The sequence below is a fragment of the Pipistrellus hanaki genome (genome assembly GCF_964339955.1).
Source record: "Pipistrellus hanaki genome assembly, chromosome: 5".
In the NCBI taxonomy this organism is placed as follows: Eukaryota; Metazoa; Chordata; class Mammalia; order Chiroptera; family Vespertilionidae; genus Pipistrellus; species Pipistrellus hanaki.
The window spans coordinates 38,366,946-38,391,468 of record NC_140507.1 but is presented as its reverse complement, the minus strand read 5'-3'; the positions used below and the strand labels follow the sequence as shown (position 1 = coordinate 38,391,468).

The 24,523-nt window shown below is 38.0% G+C and overlaps 1 protein-coding gene across 2 annotated transcripts; it reads right to left on the bottom strand.

The window, feature by feature from the left end:
• Positions 1-493: 493 nt before the first annotated feature.
• On the bottom strand, positions 494-23,336 carry PLK4 (polo like kinase 4). Of its 2 annotated transcripts, XR_014795082.1 has the most exons (17): positions 23,087-23,336; positions 22,406-22,501; positions 21,250-21,345; positions 21,055-21,169; positions 15,898-16,918; positions 15,108-15,208; positions 12,090-12,457; positions 11,104-11,208; positions 10,117-10,219; positions 8,889-9,038; positions 7,411-7,544; positions 7,229-7,320; positions 6,952-7,081; positions 5,118-5,258; positions 3,025-3,131; positions 827-1,990; positions 494-594 (listed from the first exon to the last, which is right to left on the bottom strand). XR_014795082.1 is itself a non-coding variant. In XM_084884592.1 (16 exons), the coding sequence occupies exons 1-16, from the start codon at positions 23,114-23,116 to the stop codon at positions 1,888-1,890; spliced, it is 2,892 nt and encodes a 963-aa protein (XP_084740718.1). In that variant the 5' UTR covers positions 23,117-23,336; the 3' UTR covers positions 760-1,887. The 2 variants fall into 2 exon arrangements, 1 of the variants encoding a protein (XP_084740718.1); XM_084884592.1 differs by lacking the exon at positions 494-594 and having other exon boundaries at positions 760-1,990.
• Positions 23,337-24,523: the final 1,187 nt, after the last annotated feature.

Genomic DNA, 24,523 nt, shown 5'->3' with positions numbered 1-24,523 from the left:
TCAGAGAAAGATAAATGTCACATGTTCTCACTCATTTGTGGAATATAATGAACAATATAAACTGAAGAACAAGAACAGATCCAGAGACAGAGAAGCATCTATCAGACCGTCAAACCTCAAAGGGAAGGCAGGGGAGGGTGTGGGTAAGGGAGAGAGATCAACCAAAGGACTTGTATGCATGCATATAATCCTAACCAATGAACACAGACACTAGGGGAGTGAGGGCAGGAGCAGGAGCTGGGATATGGGTGGGAGGGCAATTGGGGGTTAATGACACATAAGTAAACCTTTATCAGTAACGAAAAAAAGAAAAAAAAGAAAAAGAAAGTGAATGAGCAACTTTGTCAAAGTTGGGTTATCAATGTATTAAAATGTGTTAATTTTAATAGATATTGTCAAATACATATCAGATTATCATTTATACTCTGATGAACATTTGAGAATGCCCTGCTCATTTACTATTTTTTACCAATTTCTGATAAAAGGAAATATTTGCATTTCTCTAACTATAAATGTGGCTGAGCATATATCCTTTGGAATTACTATATGGATTTCTATTGTGAATCATTTGTTTATATCTTTTGAGACAAAAACCTCAAAAACAGTCGGGACCAGTATGGCTCAGTGGATAGAGCGTCAGCCTGCGGACTGAAGGGTCCCGGGTTCGATTCCGGTCAAGGGCATGTACCTTGGTTGTGGGCACATCCCCAGTAGGGGGTATGCAAGAGGCAGCTGGTCGATGTTTCTCTCTCATCGACGTTTCTAACTCTCTGTCCCTCTCAATTCCTCTCTGTGTAAAATCAATAAAATATATTAAAAAAAACACCTCAAAAACACTGTTGAATAATTGTGACACTGGGCATTTCAGTCTACTTAAAGGAATTAGCTCCAGTATACCCTGTTTCCCCGAAAATAAGACAGTGTCTTATATTAATTTTTCTCCCAAAGTTGCACTAGGTCTTATTTTCAGGGGATGTCTTCTCTTTCCATGCGCTAGGTCTTATTTTCGGAGGATGTCTTATTTTCAGGGAAACACGGTATCTCTGATTAAAAAATTCAGCAGAAAACATTAGGTTAAACAGTCTATATCATATTTAAGTAGTTTCATTCTATTCTCATTTTGAATATTTCATTAGAAATGACTGTCCCACTATTAAGCATTCCATTCCGTCATGTTAAATGCATTAAATTCTTCAGTGTCAATTGCTTATCATTAAAATTTATACACATTTTCAATTAAGGGTAGAGAAACAATGTGTTTACCATTTGCAAAAGTAATTTTAAAAATTTAATTGGCTCCTCCTAAACAAACAGACACTAAAGCTTAAAAACAAGTTTACCAGTAACTTCATTTTATAAGTATTCAATTAAATAAATCCAAGAATAAAGTAACTTATCACTGTATTTATTTGTTGTTTTTTTTATATATATATATATAAAATATATTGTTGAAATGCTTCATCAGAAACTGGTGCTACAAAAATAAATATAAAACAAATATACATGTTTACATATGTTCCTTATAACATAAATACATATTATTTACATGCTCAAAAATTTAAAAACTGCAGCATGTTTTGTCCATGATTCAATATGTCTGAGAAGTAGGGAAAACAACAAAAGCATAAATATACCACACTCCATTTATATTTTTGCTTTTAAGATTGTTAGGTGTCCTATTTTAATCTATGACCACTATATTTTATAAATGATTTTAAGTTGCATTCTGTTTGTTTTCTCCTTAGGATACATCCATTTTGGTATAGATTAAAATTTTCTTCTATAGAAAGGCTTTCTGAAGAAGTTATTTTAAAGAAGAGAAAGTCACTTTCCTTGAAAGCCAACAAAAACATTATTTATTAAACATATATCTAAAAGGAGCTTTAATCAGTGAAAACTATGAGTTGGATTAGAAAACATCAAGAGAATGGAAGAAAGACATTGTAATTTCTGTTTGATGTATTCTGGTAATTTTTCATTTTCTCCATATCTAAGTGAAACAAGAAAAAAAAAAAAGACAAAAACATTACTTAATTACTTGATTCATATGAGAGTACCAAAGGCACATATTTTTCAGTAATTCTTCAATTGGCAGAGTTATATCAGAAAAATTATAAAAAATTATTTATTAAAGTAGATACCTAATCAAGTCAAGCATACCAAATTTGCTTCCTTTCTAAATAGACCCAGCTCTAAATGTATTTAAATAATAAAAATAAAATTAGGCCAAAACACTTCATCTGGCTTTATAATTTCTAAAGCAACCTGAAGATCTGGATTCCTTATTAAATTGCAGGTCCTAATCTAAGGAAAATACTAAGCTAACCACATATGAATACATTTCTATTTAAATGTTAACAATTTCCAAATGACTATATCAAATAAGTCTGAACTTTTATCATCTGAAACATGGGTTCTACCCATTTTATATATGCAGCCATCCATTCTCTGAAGCAATTAAAAGAGCTTATTTAACAAAGCCTCCAACTTCATGTGTAGTTCTTTAAATGACAGCACTGCACATGTACACATTTAGCAAAAAAAGCAATTGGTAGATATCCACAAATCATATTTGTCTCAAGTAATTCCTTTACAATAACACTACTCATAAAGTATCATGTTGGTATTGGCATCAATCCCTACCTCTTTTTAGTAACTTAAGGTTTGAAATATGGAAATCAAAATACTGCTTACTCTTGCTATTGTAAAATCCCTCATTTTTAGCATGGTATCTGCCACACATTTTCATACAGAACAAACACATAAATTTAAAAACGTGTTCCAATCATTAATTACTTTACATTACATAAGATGATATAGCCTTTCATTTGAGAAAACAAAAATCTGGTTAACTCTCTCTCCCCCTCTCCCTTCCTCTCTGAAACAAAAACAAACAAAGACTATATGAACTCCTAATAATTAACAGTGTAAATGAAAACAGCAACTTTACTAAATAATTTATTTCAATGTATAGGAAAATTTATAGCAAAGAAGTGAATCTCAACCAGTGTTTTCAGAACTTACCTAGTTGTCTGACCATTTGGTGATGTGTAACTGATAGAAGATACTCCTGCCTGCACGACCAGCTGAGAGCCATCATTAAACTGAACCCACACAGCTCCACTAGTTAACTAGGAAAATAATGAAGTGTTGGAAATTACTATAGAGTAGAGGGTCTGAGGTTCTTAAAAGGTACTCATGTTTATCAGGTTTTACATATTCAATAGTTTAAAAAAACAATAGAAACTGAGAAAATGCATGTCTTTTCAGACTATTCCTTTAATAGGGTATTAGAATATTAGTTATTATATATGAATCCTGTTTCCCATTTGTTTACAGTAGTACATCAGAGTAGTTTTTATTGTTGTTTTCCAATAGTATTTTTTTTAATAGTACTAGTGGCCCAATGCACAAATGAAAATTTGTGCATGAATGGGCCTTTGCTCTAGCCAGGGCAGCATTTCTGCTCCGGCCCAGAGCCGCCTTTCTGCCTCCCACATTGCCCAGGTCCTGAGAGGCTGGGGTGGCACAGAACGCAAGCGTCCCGCCCTGTCCCTATCCACTTGGCGTCTGCATACGCAAATTAACCCACCATCTTTAATGGTTAATTTGCATAGTCACTTCTCATTGGCTGGTGGGTGTCATGAAGGTACAATCAATTAGCATGCTACTCCTTTATTAGGTAGATTTCTAACCTAGAATAGATTTAGAAATAACAAAAGTAGGATTTATCCTAGTTTTAAAATTAGGATTTGTTTCTATTCTTTGTCCTTAGGCCACACAAATTTCTCTTCTGCCTGAGAACCTAATATCTTAGGTTTGGAAACCTTTCCCTTTAGTCACTGATATTTATTATTATGTACCACTCCAAATAGAGTGGCATGGACTCTGGAATCAGAGAGCTGGGTTTAAATCCAGACTGCCAACTATTAGTAAGTAGGACAGTGCAAGCCAATCAACCATTATAAGTCACACTTAAGGAGGTACCAATAATTAGGTTTTATTGGGAGAAATAATGAGACAATATATGTGAAAAACAATGTACCACATCTCAGGCACTTGACAAATATTGAGTCCCCTTTCTTTTATTTCCTATGCCCATAAAGGCCTAAGCTGCATTTTACTTCACTGGTAAGTGAAAATGCATGTGCTATCCTCAAAGGTCTCCAAACTTCAAGCTTTCAGATGATATACAAATATACTTTCACACCTACATAAAATTCTATAAGCTTGAAACACAGTGTGGATTTAACTTTTTTTCCCCCCCAAATATATTTTTATTGTGTTTTTTTTTACAGAGAGGAAGGGAGAAAGATGGGGAGTTAGAAACATCAATGACAGAGAAACATCTATCAACTGCCTCCTGCACACCCCCTACAAGGGAAATGCCTGCAACCAAGGTACATGCCCTTGACCAGAATCGAACCTGGGACCTTTCAGTCTGCAGACCAATGCTCTATCCACTGAGCCAAACTGGTTTTGGCTGGATGTAACTTTCAAATGCAAAAATCCCTTGTGGCCAAATAAATGTTATTGTAGTAATACAGATTACAAAGTTTCTAAAATTTATAATGCCCTGGACACCATTCTAAACTCCTAACAATTAGCCATTATCATGACCTGTACTTTAAAAAAAAAAGGGCAGGCCGAAACCAGCTTGGCTCAGTGGATAGAGCGTTGGTCTGCGGACTGAAAGGTTCCAGGTTCAATTCCGGTCAAGGGCATGTGCCTTGGTTGCAGGCACATCCCCAGTGGGGGGTGTGCAGGAGGCAGCTAGTCAATGTATCTCTCTAATCGATGTTTCTGGCTCTCTATACCTCTCCCTTCCTCTCAGTGAAAAATCAATAAAAATATATTTAAAAAACAAAAAAAACAAAAAACAAGGGCAAAAATAGGCTACCCAGGTCTTAGCAGGCAATTTGTTAACAACAGTATATAATTTTGCAACTGCATACAGTAAAAATAAAAGTTTTTTAAATGATCCAACCAGTGCAAAACAAGGTGTAAAAACTTTCTTGCAAAGAGAAACCTTTAAAATAATTTGTATTTTGGGGTAATTGTCAATTACTGTGGAAACCAAACATACTAAGAAAACTCATTTTTCTAAAATTTCTCACCTGTGTCGCCCAACCAACGTTTTTCACAAAAACAGATTTCAAAGGCTGTGCTGATTTAGGAAAACAATCTTTTAGACTACTAGAAGGGATGTTTGTTCCAGAAGCTGCGACAGTATTGCCAAGTCCTTCATTTGTAACCATCTATAAACAGTAAAAGAAAGAAGGATATTATGCCTTCCCATTTTTATAAGCCAACTTCAGTAAAAGTAGAAAATGATTGTTTTTCATTAGCTGAGAATAAGTTTTCTTAAAAACAAAGTTAAAATTAAAAAATGACCACATTATGAAAAATTAGAAAAAAACAAAACAAATTGCTGTTTTCATTTTGGTAGATATTTTTCCTTTTATCCCAAGGTATTTTTCACAGTTGCAATTATAGTATGTATGTATATATGTGTGTGTGTGTACACACATGTACGTATAAACATATTTTTTCATTGTTGAATTTTATACTACATTATTGTATAGTTTTCATTGGCATCATAGTTCATTGAGTGAAAATACAGTAAGCTTGTTTAACGATAAGCCTATCATGGATATAAAGGTACCGGTAGTTAATGGGACTTTACAGGTACAAATAAAAAACATATATAAAAGGACAGGGTTGTAATAACCGATCACAACCGAAGGCTGACCAACCCAGAAGTCCCTCAGCCTATGTTTTTAGATTTAACTTTACTGCCCCGCTGCAGTCTGGTAACCCAGCACCGACTACCTAGGAGTCTGAGACCCAGAGAGAGGAAGGGTCTGATCTGCAGCCTCAGTGGCAACTGTTGACTAGTACTTGCCTCTCTCTTTCTCTCCCTTTCTTCCTGAGCTTCACTAGCAGCTGGGCTTTTCTTCCTCTCCCAGCCTCCGTGGGGGTTGCTGTTCTGCCCCACCTGATCAGGCCCAGAGATACTGACTGGCATAGGAACCAATCAATCAGAACCAAATGTGGGTGCTGTGAAGAACCAATGGCTGTCTAGGAGGTGGAGCTTTTGACCCTGACTAGCATAGAAATCAACTAATCAGAACCAAATCTGGGTGTTGGGGGAGCCAATGGCTGCCTAGGAGGCAGAGCTTTTGACGCTGACTGGCATAGAGACCGACCAATCAGAGCCAAATTGGCCAGCAGAGAAGGGCAGTTGAGGGCGAGATCAGGCCTGCAGGGGAGGGCAGTTGGGAGCATGATCACACTAGCAGGAGAGAGCCACTGGGGGAAGAGATCAGGCCTGCAAGAGAAGGCAGTTGGGGGCAACCAGCCTGGCAGGGGAGGGCAGTTAGGGGCGATCAGACAGGCAGGCAGAGGCAGTTAGGGGTAATTAGACAGGCAGGCAAGCATGTGAGCAGTTAGGTGCCAGCAGTCCCAGATTGCAAGAGGGATGTCGGACTGCCAGTTTAGGCCTGATGCCTGTAGGTCCCCAATTGAAGAGGGTGCAGGTTGGGCTGAGGGAACCCCCCCTGAATTTCGTGCACTGGACTTCTAGTTAAAATATTTCCCCAGAAGGGTCAGGTTAGGCCAATTTGAGGTAAGATTTAAACTGAGATCTGATGAATGAGAAAGAATTAGCCTTTGAGGGGCCAGGGAAAAGACTTCCTGGTCATGTGAACAGCATGTGAAAAGGTCCTGAAAGTCTGACTTATTCAAAGAACTACAATAAAAGAAGGCTTCAGAGATTAGGCACACCAAGTGTAGGGTAAAGTGGCTCAGTGTGAGACTAGAAAAGTAGCTAGGTGACAATATATATTAGGTGTGCACAGAAGGTGATAATAAGCAGCTTTAATTTTACATCAAGGGCATCAGGTAATCAACGAAGGATTTCAGATACAAAAGTGACATGTGCATACTTACAGAAGGATTAAGTGCTGGTGCCTGTTCCGGAGAAGCAGCACTATTTACGATCATTTTACTCCTCAGGTAGTTTGGATCCATAGGAGGAGGTGGTGACAAGCCCTGAGGCGAGCTAGTACTACTAGGTTTTCTAAAGGAGAAAGAAATAACCAAGCATAGTCTCTTAGAGCTTACAATTTACAAAAAGGTAAAGAATGTTCATAATGTAAACACAAAACTTTTTTAAAAACATTTCCTATACAGTTTAGCCATACTTTTAAAATTTTCAAACATTTACCTTCCTATAATTATTGGGAAAAAGGGAGCACTTCCACTTTTCTTTTCCTCTTCTGAAATTATAGATTCCAGTGCTAAACAAATACGATGGCCCTATTTCAAAAGAAGAATGCTTTCGTCATTACTTTAACTGTCATTTGTGATCAGTCAATTGGTATGAAAAACTTGGAAGTAGGTACATACCTCATTAGCATGGTCCATATACACTTTTATTTTCTCTTTCAAGCTATTAACTTCACTTTCACCTTTTAAGGTGTAAGATTTTCCAGTCTTTTCAATCACATGAATTAAAGCTCCTGTTTTATGTATCTTTGCTCCTTAAAAATAAGAAAACTTTTATCGTATCTTTAAATAATTCTAGATTTATATTATTATACCAATACATAATAGATCCTAGATCACAGTATCATTTATATTCATTTACTGACCATTAATAAAATGAGGCTCTCAAAGTAAATATAGGTTATCCATTTTTCTTTTCTGCATATATCTGGCTTAAGTATGAAACACAGGCTATTTTAAAAAAATCACTGCTTTCATATAAAAACACAATTGAAGGGCAGCTATAATTTTATGTGTACTGTGTACATGTTTGTGTTTTTTGTCCCTTAAAGTTGGGAGCTTTACAGATTAAACAGTAAATCATCATTATAGAATAAATTTGGAACATAAGATTCTGATTCAGTTCTATTTTTTCTTTATTTAAAAACAATTACACTTTTTCTTCCCACTACGTTTTTCTTTATTTTTTAAATTGAATTTTAGAGAAAGATAGGAAGAGAGATAGTTAGAAACATTGATCAGCTGCCTCCTGCACACCCCCTACCAGGGATGTGCCCGCAACTGGAATCGAACCTGGGACCTTTCAGTCTGCAGGCTGGTGCTCTATCCACTGAGCCAAACTGGTTTCGGCCAGTTCTATTCTTTTGCACATTTGTAATTCTCACTTGAGGCCCGATGCACAGAATTTGTGCAAGTGTAGGCCTTCCTTCCCCTGGCTGCCAGCATTGGCTTCCTTCTGGCACTTGGACCTGGGCTTTCCTCTAGCCACTGGCAGGCTCCCGGAACCCAGGCTTCCCTTATAACCCCGGCTTTGTCCAGAAGGACATCAGGTCTAATTAGCATGCTATCCTTTTATTATTCTATATAATAAAGATGTAATGTGCAAATGGTCATTACACCGTAAAGCATAATGACCAACTGTGTAATGACCAGATCATGGATCAGCAGGAAGGTTAGGCGAGCTATAAGCAGGTGGCAGAGAGCTATAGGAGGGAGGTAGGGCAGCAAACTATGATGGGGGACTGGGGGAGCTACAGGAGGGCGAGGCAGTGGGAGAAAAGCTACTAGACGGCAGCAGTGAGCTATTGGTGCACAGATTTGTGTGCAGGGCTACTAGTTATAATTTTGTATGTCCATCTGAGTGCCTTAACTCATATATACATGCATATGTATATATGTATGTGACATATATATCTCAAAAACTTACTGTTGAATTAAAAACAACCACAACTAAAGGGAGGAAAAATACCATCTTAATCTATTTATTTGAGAATTTTTGTGAGTTTATTTAAGTCAAACTATTGACAATTGCAGGGGAGCAAAATCTCAACGGATTGAGAAAATGCTCCCCAAAATTATCATTTTCAAATGGTACTTACCATCATAAAACCAAACCTCAAAATCAGCACAAGGAGAATTCTCCATCAAGACGCATTTAGCATATTTTGTAAAATAAGTGATTTTTGGAGATTTAGATCTTACAAGTTGTACAAATCTGGAAGCATATTGATATTTTCGCCAGTACTTTTCTAGGGAGGAAAAAAATTATCTATCATAAGAGAATAACATTTTGACTTGACATGTAGATTACATAAAAATTTAATATTTATTTCTACTCTATCTCAAAAATTTAAGTTGATAGGTTAGTAATCCCAGTACCAAAATAAAAATATTTTTAGAGATATATGTCTATTATTTCAATAAAAACTAAAGATAGTTTAGTAAAATTCCCAAGAAATACATAAAATCTGATGACTGGTGTTATGGTTGTTTTAAAATGCTTTCTTTGAATCACCTCCTTTGTTATAAATAAGGCAATAATTCCAGGAAAAATTTTTAAAATATATTCTATTGATTTTTACAGAGAGAAAGAGAGAGGGATAGAGAGCTAGAAACATCGATGAGAGAGAAACATTGACCAGCTACCTTCTGCACACCAGGGTACATGCCCTTGACCGAAATCGAACCTGGGACCTTTCAGTCCGCAGACCAACGCTCTATCCACTGAGCCAAACCGCTTTCGGCTCCAGGAAAATTTTTTAAGTGCAATGAAAAGACTTCTGAGATATCAGAACCAAATATTTATCAGAAAGAAATATAGCTTTTTGTGTGTTTAGAGCAGTTTTATGGTTCTACCTTATACAAGTCCATTTTTGCAGTTTCCTGTAGCTATGGTTATTTATATTATTTAAGTCTTATATACATAACTATTTTGATTTCTAATAAGAGTAAAATTACACAGGTTTTCTTGTTTGTTTCTATTTGTCACCTCAGTGAAGTCTTACTACTCAGTACATAACTCCCTAATCCATAATGTGTAGGAGCTGAACTGGCAGTCAGATTTGCTCAACCACAATTATGAATGAACATTTATATAGTGCAATCATTATTTCAAAAGCAAAAAACTGTATACTTCATGTTGAATTTTTAGCATGATTCAACACAAATAATCCAGAGCTAGTTTTTACCATTATTACACAGAACAGGAGGTACATCCTATCGCACCAAATATTTTCAATCAAATATTAAATTCTATGATAACCACGTATAGAGTTTATACATATAAAAGTCCATTATCTAAATTTGCTCCATGTTATGTTTACATACCTGGTAAATTGTCAAAGCTGTACCTACTGATATTATCAGTAGGTGAAGGTGGTCTATCAGCAAGAGGAAAACCTCTTCCATCATTTGGATAATAAATAGTAATCTGCCAAAATATTTTTTAAGAATTCTATTATATGCCATTAAGTTAGAGCACTATATTTTAAAATTAGGAAAAGTCACATTAATATCCCATATAATAAAAGTCTAATATGTATATCAACTGAATGGTGGAACAACCAGTGGCAGGACTAGTCGCTATGATGCACACTGACCACCAGGGGGCAGACACTCAATGCAGGAGCTGCCCCCAGCCCACAAAAGGCGGGTGCCATACCCCCCCCACAATCACCCCACCAGTCGTCCTGCAGAGAGAGGTGACAGGCAGCAGTGGTGTGTGGCCGGCAAGCGGGCAGTGCCAGGCCGGCCAACGTGGGTGCCGGAGGGGCCCTGTCTGTTGACCCACAAATTGGCTCTCATCGCTGGCCAGGCCTAGGGACCCTAGCCATGCATGATCTTCGTGCATTGGGACTAATTAAATATTATTTTATTGAAAATGCAAATTATGCTCTAAAAATAAGTTTGTTTGCTTTTTAACCTTAGGCCTAAAGTTTACATTTTGTTACTAGTTATAACTATTATTTTAAAAATATTTTTATTGATTTGAGAGAGAGGAAGACAAATAGAGAAACATTGATTGGCTGTCCCATGCACACCCCTCAGTGGGAATGAAGCCTGAGACCTTTTGTGTACCAGATGATGCTCAACCAACTTAGCCACACTAGCCAGGACACTGGTTATAATTATTTTTAAATCCACACTAATTTATTTAAACATATGTAGTATGCTATTCTAGTTCTTAAATTCCAGAGACACTATCACTATCAGGGAAACTGATTAAAAAATTTTAAAGACATCATTATAGAATGAACTAGAAGGCTAAATACTTAAGTGATAAAGCTGCAAAATAATAAAGTAGATCCACTTTACCATATTTCCATCACTAGATACATGAAGAACTTCTTTCACATATTCTTGACATGAATGCTCTTTTAGAAGCTCCACACATACCTCCTCAGAATCAAGTATGCTCACCTAAAAACAAAAGCAAAATCAGTAAGAGCTACTGTTTACTAGAACAGCATTAACACATATAATACTTAAGAGAGAAGTACTTAACCATTGCAGAAATACAAATCAAAGTGAAAATAAAATAACTGCTTCACTGCAACAGTCTGGACTAGAAGTGTATTTGAGCACATTTGAAACATAAGGAGCAAGGGTGAGAAGGTATAATGAAGTGTGATATGATAGCCAGTGAGCAGAAAGAAAGCAGAAGGTGGGGTGGAGATTAAGGACTTTGAAAAGACAATAGTATGCCAAAAAAGGCAAGACTTGATAAATTGGAAAATGGAATTAAAAAATAAAAATCATTCCCAAATCACACTTGATATTTTTTTAAAACTCTTAAACTTAATTTTGTGCATTCGACCTTTCTTTTAAATAGTTTCAGATATTAAAAAAAGTTATATTTTCTAGTTTACCTTTTTGAGTCTGGATTATATGCAAAAACAACAGCAACAAAAGCAAAAGGTAATATATTAAATATTAATTTAGTGATTGGAATTGTGAATGATTATGTAACATAATAACTAGCCAGTATTATTTTGAAATGTTTTTCATTATCAGTAACTTAAAATTCAAAATGTATCAGCATCAATTCACCATTTTATTTTAATTCACCATTTTTAAAGTAGCCAGAAGAAACAAAAGCTTTTTTTCCATAAACACCTCATCTCTTTTCTTTTAAATTAGCTTATTATTCTCTTATCAAAAGTACAGGGATTTTATAGAAAACTTAAAAAAAACAAACATATTTGATACCAAAAACCAATTTACATAAAGAAATATCACACAGTAAATTCCAATTTACATAAAGAAATATCACACAGTAAATTTAAAAATAATAGACATACCACAGCCTTTTTAGTTTTCTGCCTGATTGGTTTTAATCTGTAAGCTGTCAAAGGAGATGTAATGCTTCGTAATGTACGTTTCTGATAACCCAATGGTGACTCCATATCCTTTGCCTTGCTTTGTTCAGAAACAGGTTCTAAGCCAAAAATAGGTTCTTGTGGAATTATCTCAGGTTTATGAGGAAATGCAGCTATATATTTCATGGTGTTCAGCTGTTTTGCAGAATGCGCATTACCAGAAACCTCAGGGCTGTTTTTGCTTCTTACATCGGTCCAGGCATTTCTTGATGTGTCTTGCAAACCTGAATGGTCCTGGAAATCTCTGTTTGAGCTAAGGTTTTTGTGCTCAGTAGTTTCTCTTAAATGAGCTGTAATACACACAGAATAAAGCAATGGAGTGGAATAATTAAAACAAAAACAAAAACAAAAAACACCACACCAAACTTACACAGCAAGTCATGCTGCTTATAATAGACTAGAGGCCTGATGCATGAAGATTCGTGCAAGAATAGGCCTTCCTTCCCCTGGCTGCCATCATCAGCTTCCCTCCAGCACCCAGGACCTGGGCTGCTTTGCTCCCAGGACTGGCAGGCACCCGGGACCCGGGCTGCCTTGCTCCAGCCATCACCAGCCATCCAGGATCGGGGTTGCTTTGCTCTGGCTACTGCCAATACCCACCGGAGGCATGCTCTGAGCCACACCACAGCTTCTTGGAGCACACCTCTACCCCTGGTGTATCTTCGCTGGGGTGGGGACATGTTCCAAGTCTCGCCTCAGCCACTCAGAGCACACCACCCCTGGTGTGTGTTGGTTGGGTCTGGGGGCAGCACGCAGTCCCCTTCCACCCATCTGTGCGCACAGCTCCTCCTGAGCGGTCGGTCGTGATGCAGCCACCTCCTGAGCTGGTAGTGACACCAGGCTAATTTGCATATTACCTGTTTATTTACATATATATATATATATATATATATATATATATATATAAAATGTTTGTTATTACTGTTTTTATATGTTTTGTATTGCTTTTCAGAGAGAAAGATAGAAACATCAATGATGAGAAAGAATCACTGATTGGCTGTCTCCTGCACGTTCCCTACTGGGGATTGAGTCTGCAATCTAGGCATATGTCCTGACTGGCTCATGGGTTGACCCTCAACCACTGGGCAATACCAGCCAGCCTTGATGTTATTTTTTTGAGGGACAAATGAAATCTAGCAACAAAAATGTTCACAATTTTTCTAACAAAAAAGATGTGACATAATAAAATAGTGACTTTAAAGAACATTTAAAGCTATATTGCAAAAGAATACCTTTAGTATTCTTAATACTAAGAAAAGATTAATATGATTAATGTGAAATTAATTTTTCAATCAAAGCAAAAACTAGTTACCTACTAATTCTAAAACAAGCAACTGCCAATACTGCAACAAATACAGAAATGAGAGGATTTCCCAGGTTATCATTCTATCTGATATGCAAAAAATTAATTCTCTTGAAGCCATAGTCTTTAGTCCATCCTTACCTACAAAATATGCAACTAGAAGTAAAAAATGCAATATATGACAGAGCTTTTATATTTCTAATATTACAAATGTATTTGCATTCACATTCTTACTGAACTTTACCCATTTATATTTCATATGATTTTAGTATCCAAATGAGAAATTACTTTTTAAAGCCCTGAAAATTAGATAATATAAAAAGCAGTAAGACAATTTTTGAATGCTAATCTCTAAAAATCTGTATTGTGATTTCCCCCCTAATTATGTTGTAGTGCTTTTCCCCCTCTACTCCTATTAATATTTTATATCCAATACTGTACTTTAAAATTGTAGCAGCCCTACTAGATTATAAATGTAATAATAATCTCAGGTATATCACCTCAGATATATCCATGCTTCAAAATAAAAATATCTATAAGTGCAAAAGAAGTTAACTATTAAGATTAAGTACACAGCAATTTTATAGTTTAAAAAAAACATAAATTTCAATTATCGTCTTTAACAAATACATATAAGAAAGTTATTTCTCTTGGGTTCTTGAAAATAACATATTTTAAAAAGAAAAAAATAGTCTTGAGGTAACACAACTCTCTGCTTAAATTACAGCCATATTATGCACTTTGTATGAGGTAACATAATACTTAGCAAAAAATAATCCCCTCCTCTCCATATGTTTTTTTTATTGTCTCTTATTTACATCATTTCCCAATCTGCCATCTGTGACTGTCAATTTCATTAAAGAGAAATGTTTAACTTTCAAACCCAGCTGTTTTAAAAATGTTTAGGTTTTTAGTAGCTGTGTAATGTAGTGTATGTGAGGTCCCACTGGTACACCACGATGTCCACATCAGCTTCTACTTAACAATAAGGTAAACCCTCTTGAATATTTTATAGGCACTGATAGTAGATGCTAATTACAAAAGGCTTTAAGAACAGAGAGGTTAAGCGCCAAGTCTCTGAGCCAGAGTGCTTGGGTGGGAATTCTGCTCTTCTCTCTTCTTTGGGCAGGGTTGATTGGCAAATTATGCCCTGTGTACCACAAATTCCTCATCTTTCCTAAGGCAAGGCAATAGTATCATCCTTGCTATTTTTTTATGAGAAGTTAATGATATATAATAAGCATTAAGAATAATGCTCAAAATTCATAGTTAAAAGTTATTGCTATTATTGGAACATAGTTTATTACAAATGTATTATTTTATAAAGAAGAGCCAAAAAGAGCCGAAACTGGTTTGGCTCAGTGGATAGAGTGTTGGCCTGTGGACTGAAACATCCCAGGTTCGATTCGACTGAAAGGTCCCAGGGCATATACCTTGGTTGCAGGCAGTAGGGGATGTGCAAGAGGCAGCTGATCGATGATTCTCTCTCATCGATGTTTCTAACTCTCTATCCCTCTCTCTTCTTCTCTGTAAAAAATCAATAAAATATATTTAAAAAAAGAAAAAACAAAAAAAATGGCAATGCTTGCTAAGTGTCCACCCATCAATTTTTTTTAAACAGTCCACTAAAAACTCACCAATTTTTTGCAGATTTCCAAACCACTGTTGCACCACTTCAAGCTGTGATGTCTGGTCTGGAAATGGAAAAGGAGTTTTTCCTAGACAAAGATGATTGGAGCTAAACCGACAAAGAAAACAATATTCCCATTAATTAATACAAAATTATCAGATAATAGCTTAAGATACTTAGTATGGGAGATCTCTTATTTGAATAACTGAAAATTTTAGGATAACTGAAGAAACTAATACCTGCATAACTAAATTGTCTCTAAGCTAAACTCCCATGCCAAAATCCCCATGGCGCTATAACTATGTTTCTATATGGCTATTGCATTCTGATGTAAGCATAAAAATCAAGGATCAGAAAAATAAAAAAAGTAAACACTGGAGTCACTAAAAATCTAGTCTTCATGTGAGAAGCAGTCAATAATACAATTACTTATCACTTAGGCTCAGCTTCTCGCTTTGTGTTTCTAGTTACTATTAGAGTACTTTAGAGACTAAACATGTTTAATATATACTTTTGCACTAGATCTGCTTCAAATAAACAAAACTAAAAATTCCCAAGTATTAAATATACTCTACAAATACATTCATGAGCACATATATTAAGAGAGTCTTAACCACAATTCAAAATCATCATACTGATTCTCTCCCTAATAAATAGAAATCATAGTTAAGAAGATTCCAAAGAATATCTGACAATGTTAGAAAAAAGTAAACCCCTTTAGTTAGAGGCAGCTTCATTACTGGTACTAATACAATGTTTATTCAAAATTTAAAAGCTTTTGATTGACTTATTCTTACCGTGCTTGATTGTTAGCAGGTCTTTCCAAAGATCCAGAACTATTGGCTATCTTTTCCTTAAAGTGAAAAATATTGACACTGCTATTTGTGGGTGAATATCTTTCTTCATTTTCATCTTCTGATCTTTTAGATTTTGAAAGAATTTCTACTGAGTGACTTCGTTCCATTGTACATGTGTTTGCTCGAGATTGACTATTAGAAGTGCCAGATCTATCAGAGGAATGAGCCCTACGAAGGTATCGAGAATGTGGCCTTTCTTCTGCATCATGGATTACTCTTCCCCTTCCACTATTAATGGTTTCTGGTTCTTGATTTCCCCAATGAGTGTAAAAACTGCTTCCATCTCCTGAAGAAGAAAAATCACTTGAATTTTTATTCTTTGGAAACACAGTCATTTTATCTGGGAGAGGCTGGCCAATCAAAAGTCTTCTTCTGTCAAACAAACTACCACTTATACTGGTACTGGAGGAAGCTGTCATTGCAGTAGAAATTGTGGCATGTCCACTATCAATTGAGTCTTCTGAAGTTCCTAAATCCTTATTTTTTGTTGAAGAATTTCGGGACATAAAAGGATGGTCTAATACTGAAGACAGACTTAAACGATCTGCTGGATTTCTACGAAGTAACTGGTGAATAAGGTCCTTGGCCTCTCCTGACAAAAAAGCTGGCATTTCATAATCTGCCAATACTACTTTATTCAATGTGTTCTTGACTGTGTCAGTGTCAAAAGGTGGTCTCCCAATAAGTAATGTATAAAACATACAGCCCAATGACCAAATGTCAGATTCAAGTCCATGCGCACTTCGAGTTGCAATTTCCGGTGAAATGTAATTAGGCGTTCCACATAACGTATAGTGCTTTTCATGTGGCATTTTCAGTTGAGTTGCCAGCCCAAAATCGGCAATCTTGATGTTCATATTACGCGTAAGTAAGAGATTTGAAAGTGTGAGGTCCCGGTGTAATATACCATGAGAATGGAGATACAACATTCCTGTGATGATCTGGTGCATGAAATGTCGAGCTGTTAAAATGCAAAGCATAAAACCTATGATTTAGAAAAACTGTAACATTAAGTATTTAGAATACATTATAAGATCCAAGTACACATGCCAGAGTATTAAAATTGGGACACTGGCTTGCAGCTTAGTGTTGTTTTTTTTAACCAAACAAATAACACTCTGATAACTTCATAATATTCTTTAATTCCCTCTAAGAAAACTAGGCATGCCTTTTATTTAATCTTTGTCCATTCTAACTGATGAGTTTTCTATATGCTGTAAAGGGAAGTTTAATTTTATTAGCATTTGGAAATAAATAGGTTAACCAGAAGTCTCTAACAATTAAGAGAAAATTTTTATAATGAACAAACGATAAATATATCATCATAATAAAAGGCTAATATTCAAATGGTCATCACGCTGTGACACCATAATGACCAATCAGCAGGGACCTGAGGCTGCGTGGCGCCTGGCTGGGGTGGGGGACGTGAGGCCATGCCCTTGCCCGGCGGGCTCGATGGGGGACCTGAGCCCACGTCCCCTGCCCAGAGGGGCCTAACGGGGACCTGAGGCCATGTCCTCTAGCTGGCAGGGCTTGTTGGGAGACCTGAGGCTGTGCCCCCTGCCTGGCACCGGGCCGGGGGACCTGAGGCTGCACCCCCCAACCTGGTGGGGCTTGACAGGGGTGGGGCTGGCTGGGTCTAGGTCTCGCCCAATAGGGGTGGGGCTGCCCCAGGTCTGGGTCTCTTGCGATTTCCAGGTGTGAGCAGATGGGCAGGGACTTGACTCTGGGTCCCGCAGCGTGCTCCAGACTCTGACAGGAGGGAGATTTTCATACACATTTTACTAATTTTCTTTCATCTATGACACTTCTATTATAGAGAAAGGGCAAATAGCAATATTAAAATATTTCCTCTAATTAATTCCCTTTAAATGCCCACGAATTTTGCACACCAGGCCACTAGCTGTTAAAAAAAAAAAAAAGAAGCCAGTGAAAGGTCCACTGATGTCCCCCAAACCCTTCCAAAATGCAATCACCATTAACAGTTTGTATATATTTTCATGCTTTTCTTGTTTGTGCTTAATCAACAAAAATGTTATAATAATTGCTTTTTAAATATACAAAATATATAGTTTCATTACTTTCTCTTCCACTTCACAATATTTCTTGGAGATATTTCTGTCAGTACACATAGATCTTAATTTTATTTAATAATAAGCTGACAAAAATTTGGGTCACTTCTAATATTTCAAGATTATAAAACATAGGCCAATAGACATTCTTGTACATGCTTGTTTTCTTGTGCATATTATGGGGTGTTTCTCCATGGTAAACTCAAAACGTAAATTACTGTATTGAAGGATTAAATTTCAATACCTTGCCAAATTGCTCTCTAACGTCTGTATTTTCATGCACATCCCTGTTAAAATTAGGTAGTCTTAATTCAATGAGTAAAAAAAAATGGTACTCTTTTAGTTGGCATCCTAATGATTCCCATTGAGTTTGAGCATCTTTTCATATTTAATGGCCATTTGTATTTTATCTTCTGTGAACAGTCTGCTCATATCCCCCATTTTCCTATTCAAGTCTCTCTTTATAGGCATGTCTTTTATTTTTAATATTAATTTGCCAGGCATATAGTTGACAAATAGTTTCTTCCAATCTTTGTCATTTATATTTGTAGGCAGAATCTTCTGCCTTACACATTCTCTCTTTTTTAAAAAAAATATATTTTACTGATTTTTTTACAGAGAGAAAGGGAGATAGAGAGCTAGAAACATTGATAAGAGAGAAACACCGACCAGCTGCCTCCTGCACATCCCCTACTGGGAATGTGCCCTTGACCGGAATAGAATCTGGGACCTTACAGTCCGCAGACCTACGCTCTATCCACTGAGCCAGACCTGTTTCAGATACATTCTTAATTTTAAGTAAATTAATAATTATTTTCCTTCATTGTTTTTACAGGTTTGTCTTACTTTAAAAAAGGCTTTGCCCGGGCCCTTGTGGCTCAGTTGGTTGGGCATCATCCCATGCACTGAAAGGTTGCTGGTTTGTTTACAGGATGGGCACATGCCTGGGTTGCAGGCTCGGTTCACTACAGGGGAGTGCAGGGGGCAGCAAATTGATATCTTGTACTCCCATTGATGTTTTTCTCTCTCTTTGTCTGAGGGGGAAAAAAAATAATAAAAAAAATCTCTTTAGCCCTGGACAGTTGCTCAGTAGTTAGAGCATTAGCCCATGGGTCAAAGGGTCTCAGGTTTAATTCCCAGTCAAGGTCATGTACCTGGGTAATAGCTTCCATCTCTGGACCCAGCCAAGACACATGATATATGTCTCTATCACACGATGTTTCTGTTTCTATCTCTCTCTCTCTTCCTGCCTCCTCCCTCCCTTCTACTCTATCTAAAAATAAATAGAAAAAAATATCCTCAGGTGAAGATTAACAACAACAAAAATCTTAAAAAGAAATAAATGGGGTTTGGCTCAATGGATAGAGCATCTGCTTGGGGACTGAAGGGACCCAGGTTCGATTCCGGTCAAGCGCATGTACCTTGGTTGCGGGCATATCCCCAGTAGGGGGTGTGCAAGAGGCAGCTGATCGATGACTCTCTCTCATCGATGTTTCTAACTCTCTATCTCTCTCCCTTCCTCTCTGTACAAAATCAATAAAATATATTAAAAAAAAAAAAAAAAAAAGAAAGAAAAAAAAGAAATGAACAATGGACATAAAACACTGGGGAGGGAGGGTATGTATGGGAGGGGGGTCAATGTTAAAATATGTACACAGATAATAATTTAATAAAAAAATAAATAAAATAAACATAAAGAAAAGAAATAAATGAAAACGCCTTATTATTATAGTATTATGAAAAATACATTAATCACCATGAATATCTGAATGGTTTATTTACAATTTGAATTATGCCCTTATTTTGGATATGAACATTTCTATAACTCCTAGTACACATGGTCAAATTGCTTTTCAAATGGGTTATATAGATCTGAATGTATAAAAAGTCTATCAGCACCACCTTTCTTAGCTACCTGCAATGTTAGCAGTGCAAGGTAATATGAAAACAATGTTTTGTGAGATGATGTATGGACCTTACATGTGAGCCTGAACTGAACTGTAAAAAGTTATTTATAAGAAACTGGGAAAGTTGAAACATTATGTATGTGTCAGTAAGGAATTATTAGGTGTGATAATACTTTGTGGTTATTTTTCTTAAGTCGGTATCTTTTAAAGATATATGCCAAATATATGTGTATATATTAAAATGCCTATGAGCAGAAACCGGTTTGGCTCAGTGGATGGAGCGTCAGTCTGTGGACTGAAAGGTCCCAGGTTTGATTCCGGTCAAGGGCATGTACATTGGTTGCTGGCACATTCCTGGTGGGGGTGTGCAGGAGGCAGCTGGTCGGTGTTTCTCTCTCATCGATGTTTCTAGCTCTCTATCACTCTCCCTTCCTCTCTGTAAAAAAATCAATAAAAAACATATTAAAAAATTAAATAAATGTCTATGAGTTGCTTCAAATACCTGGGGAAATAAGGATACAAATGAAACAATTTGACCATTAGTTGATAGTTTTGAAAATTGAGTGGTTTAACTTCATGAGGGTTCATTATACTACTCTCTCTATTTATGTTTGATATTTTTGTATTCTAAAGAGCCTCTTTTAATTTAAAATATATTTTTATTGATTTCATAGAGAAAGGGAGATGCAAGAGAGGATCATTGATCAGCTGCTTCCTGCAGGCCCCCTACTGTGGATCCAACCTGCAGCCCAGGCATGTGCCCTCAATCAGAATTGAACCTAGGACCCTTCAGTACGCAGGCGGAAGCTCTGTCCACTGAGCCAAACTGCCCTGGGCTCTAAAGAGCTTTTTATAGATTTTAAAAGGATACATACTAAATTGCTACAGATTTCATCTAAAGTGTAATTTTGGGGAAATAACAAATTTCTCCATTTACTTTACTTCTTTAATGCTTCGATATTTTATAGGAATTAATGGCTCTTACAACTGGGGGCGGGGAATCTCCTTTTGTAGCCGAAAGTAACAATTAAAACAGTTCTATTTTGTAATAGAACATTCTTCAAAACCACAAGTAAAATTTTTATCTCCTAAAAGAAAAAGAAAAAGCAGTAGCCTACCTTCATTTTCTGAGAATGGTTTCCTTCTGTTCTTTAGATACCTGTTCATTTCTCCATTATGACACATTTCTAATACCAGGTATACATAATTGCTATCTTCAAAATAGTTATACAGCTGAAATGTAAAAGAGCACAATAAATTATAATATACAAAAATTCAATGTCCTAGGCGAATTTTATAAAATTGTATTTTACCTCCAAGATAGAAGGATGTTTCAGTTGGCAATGTATCTTCACCTCATTTTGGACTCTCTGTACCATTCCAGCTTTGTACATGGCTTTCTTATCTATCTAAAAATAACATGAGAGGAATAGATATTGATGATAAACTTTCAAACATGAGCAGTCTAAAGTTAACTTTGAAAAGAGAACCTACACTTCAAAACATTCTGAATTCCTTTTACCTACTTCTTTTTGTGAGGTCAATTTACTGTTGTCTATCTTCCCCTTGCACTTAGCAGATTGCATAGCAGAGTGAACATTCAGAAAAGTTTGCCCAGTGCTGTCTAATACCTTCTCACAACTTAAAGAATTTAATAGCACGGCTATCACATCTATAACAACAATTTAGCCAAGCTTTAAAACAAAACTCCCCCAGTGGTTTAGATAAGGGATTCTTAAATGCTTATATTACTCATTCTAACAGTCAAGAATAGCATTTTACATTGTCAGTGTAATACAGAACTATGCACAAATGTACTCTTTTATTATTTATTTTTAAAATATTTTTTATTGTCTAAAGTTTTACATATGTCTCCTTTTCCAAATGACCCCTCCCCCCCCACCATTCCCACGGGGGCAAGCCCTCACCGCCCCACTGTCTGTGTCCATTGGTTATGCTAATATGCATGCATACAAAGCTTTTGGTTGCTCTCTAATCTCCCCCTCCACTACCATTTGTCTCTGGATATATTCTTGGTCATCAAATTATGTTGATCATTATATCCCACAAGAGTGAGATCATGTGATATTTATCTTTCTCCAACTGGTTTATATCCCTTAGCATAATGCTCTCCAATTCCATCCATGCTGTTGTAAATAATAAACAGTATACTCTTATTAAAACCATTATTTGTTCTTTGAATTCTACCAATGACTCCACGTATCTATAATTAGAACAGATACTAGGTATATTGACATCAATGAAGATAAAACAACTATTTAATCATGATCAAAGATCTCCTAAATTATCCTTAAATTCAACTGCTGAGATGTGGGGCTAATTTCTTCTACCCAAACAATGAGTTCTTTACATCATAATCAAAGAAAAGGCTGTTAGGTAAGGAGCTTCTGACATCTCAAGCAGTTCACTTCTCTAGGAGAGGTGAGAAGTTGATAAATACAATCTTACCATTTTGATTGCAACTTCCAAGCCAGTGTGAATGGACTCAGCTCTGTAGACACCAGCAAATGATCCTTTACCAAGCAGATTTCCAACTCTAAAATCCTTAAAAGTGAAAGAATATGTGTGATGAGTATAAAAGGGGCTAGATAGAAAAGAAACGGATCGAGAGGGGAATTTGCATTAAAAGTCAAGCAGGTATTACACCTCAATACAGCAGGTGTCTGGGCTGGAAAGCATGTTGAGGCCTCGCGGGGCTCCCTGAGCTTCCAGGCTGGGCTCCGGACCCTAATGATCTGGTTCCTCAACCCCAGTGCGGCCTCCGCGCCCTCCTCCCACCCCCAGCCAAGCCGGGAGCGGGGGTGGGGGGCCGGGGTCCCGCCGCGGCTCCCGCCAGAGGCAACCGCCATCCCCTTGGAGATGCCCGTTCCAGCGCGGCAGCCCCGGCGGGACCGCAGCCCGGCCGCCGCGGAGTCCGGGAGAGGAGGGCGGGGCCGCGAGCCGCACACCTGGGCCGCCTCCCGCAGGCGCGGAGGGGCGGGCCGCTCCGCCCCGGACAGCAGGGCCGGGGGGCGGTTGGGACCCTCCCAGAACACCTGGACGCCCAGCCCGCGGCCATTCGTGTCGCCGGGCCCCCCGCCGGCAGAGGCCTCGGGTCCCGCCCCGCCGAGAACCGCATAGTCTTTTCACCTCGATCTTCTCCCCGATGCAAGTCGCCATGTTTCCAGGCCGCGGCCTGGGCTCCCGGGATCAGCTCCCTTCCTGCGGTCCCTTCGAGGCAACGCTCCAAGCAACCAGCAGCTCTTGGCACCCATCAGGCTCGGCTCTCTAGGCCGCCGCTCCTGGCGACGGCAGCACAGCCACCGAAAGGTCTCCCGGGCGCCTTCCGAGGCCTGGGCGGCGCCCCCCGCGCTCCCATTTTGAAAAACTCCCGCCCGTTGTCGTCCGGGCCCGGCCGGCGGTGACGTAGCGCGGCGGAGGCTCCGGATAGGCTGCGCCCCTGTGCGCATGCGCAGTGGGCTTTCCCAGGCCGCTCGCCTCGGGGCGGAAGTGCTGGGCTGAAGGCCGCTGGTGTGGCGAGTGTTTCCCTTCCTGCTCTGGGGACACCATGCAGGTCCCACGGGAAAGCTAGCTGGACCTGTGAGACATTTCCACCTGTTCGTTCCTCACCTGAGGGTCTGAAAACGACTTTACTCCATTGGTAGTTAAATTTCCCAATTTTTAGCATGATTTGACATTTCTGGAAGTTAATTAGATCAATTCTAAGCATATGGGCATAAGAGCGTTTCCTTGGGGCTACTTTGATAGGTGACATCTAATCTTATTGCACTGCTGTCTAAAAATCTGAGTGAATATTTGGTATTTATTGAGATTTGCTTTGTGGTCTATGATATATCAGTTTTTATAAATATTCCGTGTATATTTTAAAAAGTTTCACCTAACTAAACAGTTTTACCTAACTAAACAGTTTTGTGTCTATTAGAGCTAGCCTTTAAAATTATATTAAGTTCTTTTATATATTATATTTACTAGAGGCCTGGTGCATGACATTCGTGTACTGGAGGGGGGAGTCCCTCAGCCTGGCCTGTGCTCTCTCATAGCCCGGGACCCCTCAGGGGAGGTCAGACTGCCCGCTTAGGCCAGCTCTCACTGGGTCTAAGCCAGCAGTCAGATAGCCCCCAAGGGGTCCTTAGCATTGCTGAGGAGGCAGGAGAGGCTCCTGCCACTGCTGCTGCGCTCACCAGCCATAAGCCCAGTGTCTGGCTAAGCGGTGCTCCTCCTGTGGGAGTGTACGACCACCAGGGGTCAGCTTCTGTGTTGTCTTCCCCCAGTACGTGTCATAGCGACTGTGTTCATAGCGACTGTGTTTTGTAGCAACCGATAGTTCCACTGTTCAGTTGATTTGCATATTAGGATTTTATTTATTTAAAATATATATATTTTATTGATTTCTTACAGAGAGGAAGAGTTTGAAACATAGATGAGAGAAACATCGACCAGCTGCCTCATGCACACCCCCTACTGGGGATGTGCCTGCAACCAGGGTATATGCCCTTGACCAGAATCAAACCTGGGACCTTTCAATCCGCAGGCCCACACTCTATCCACTAAGCCAAATCGGTCTCG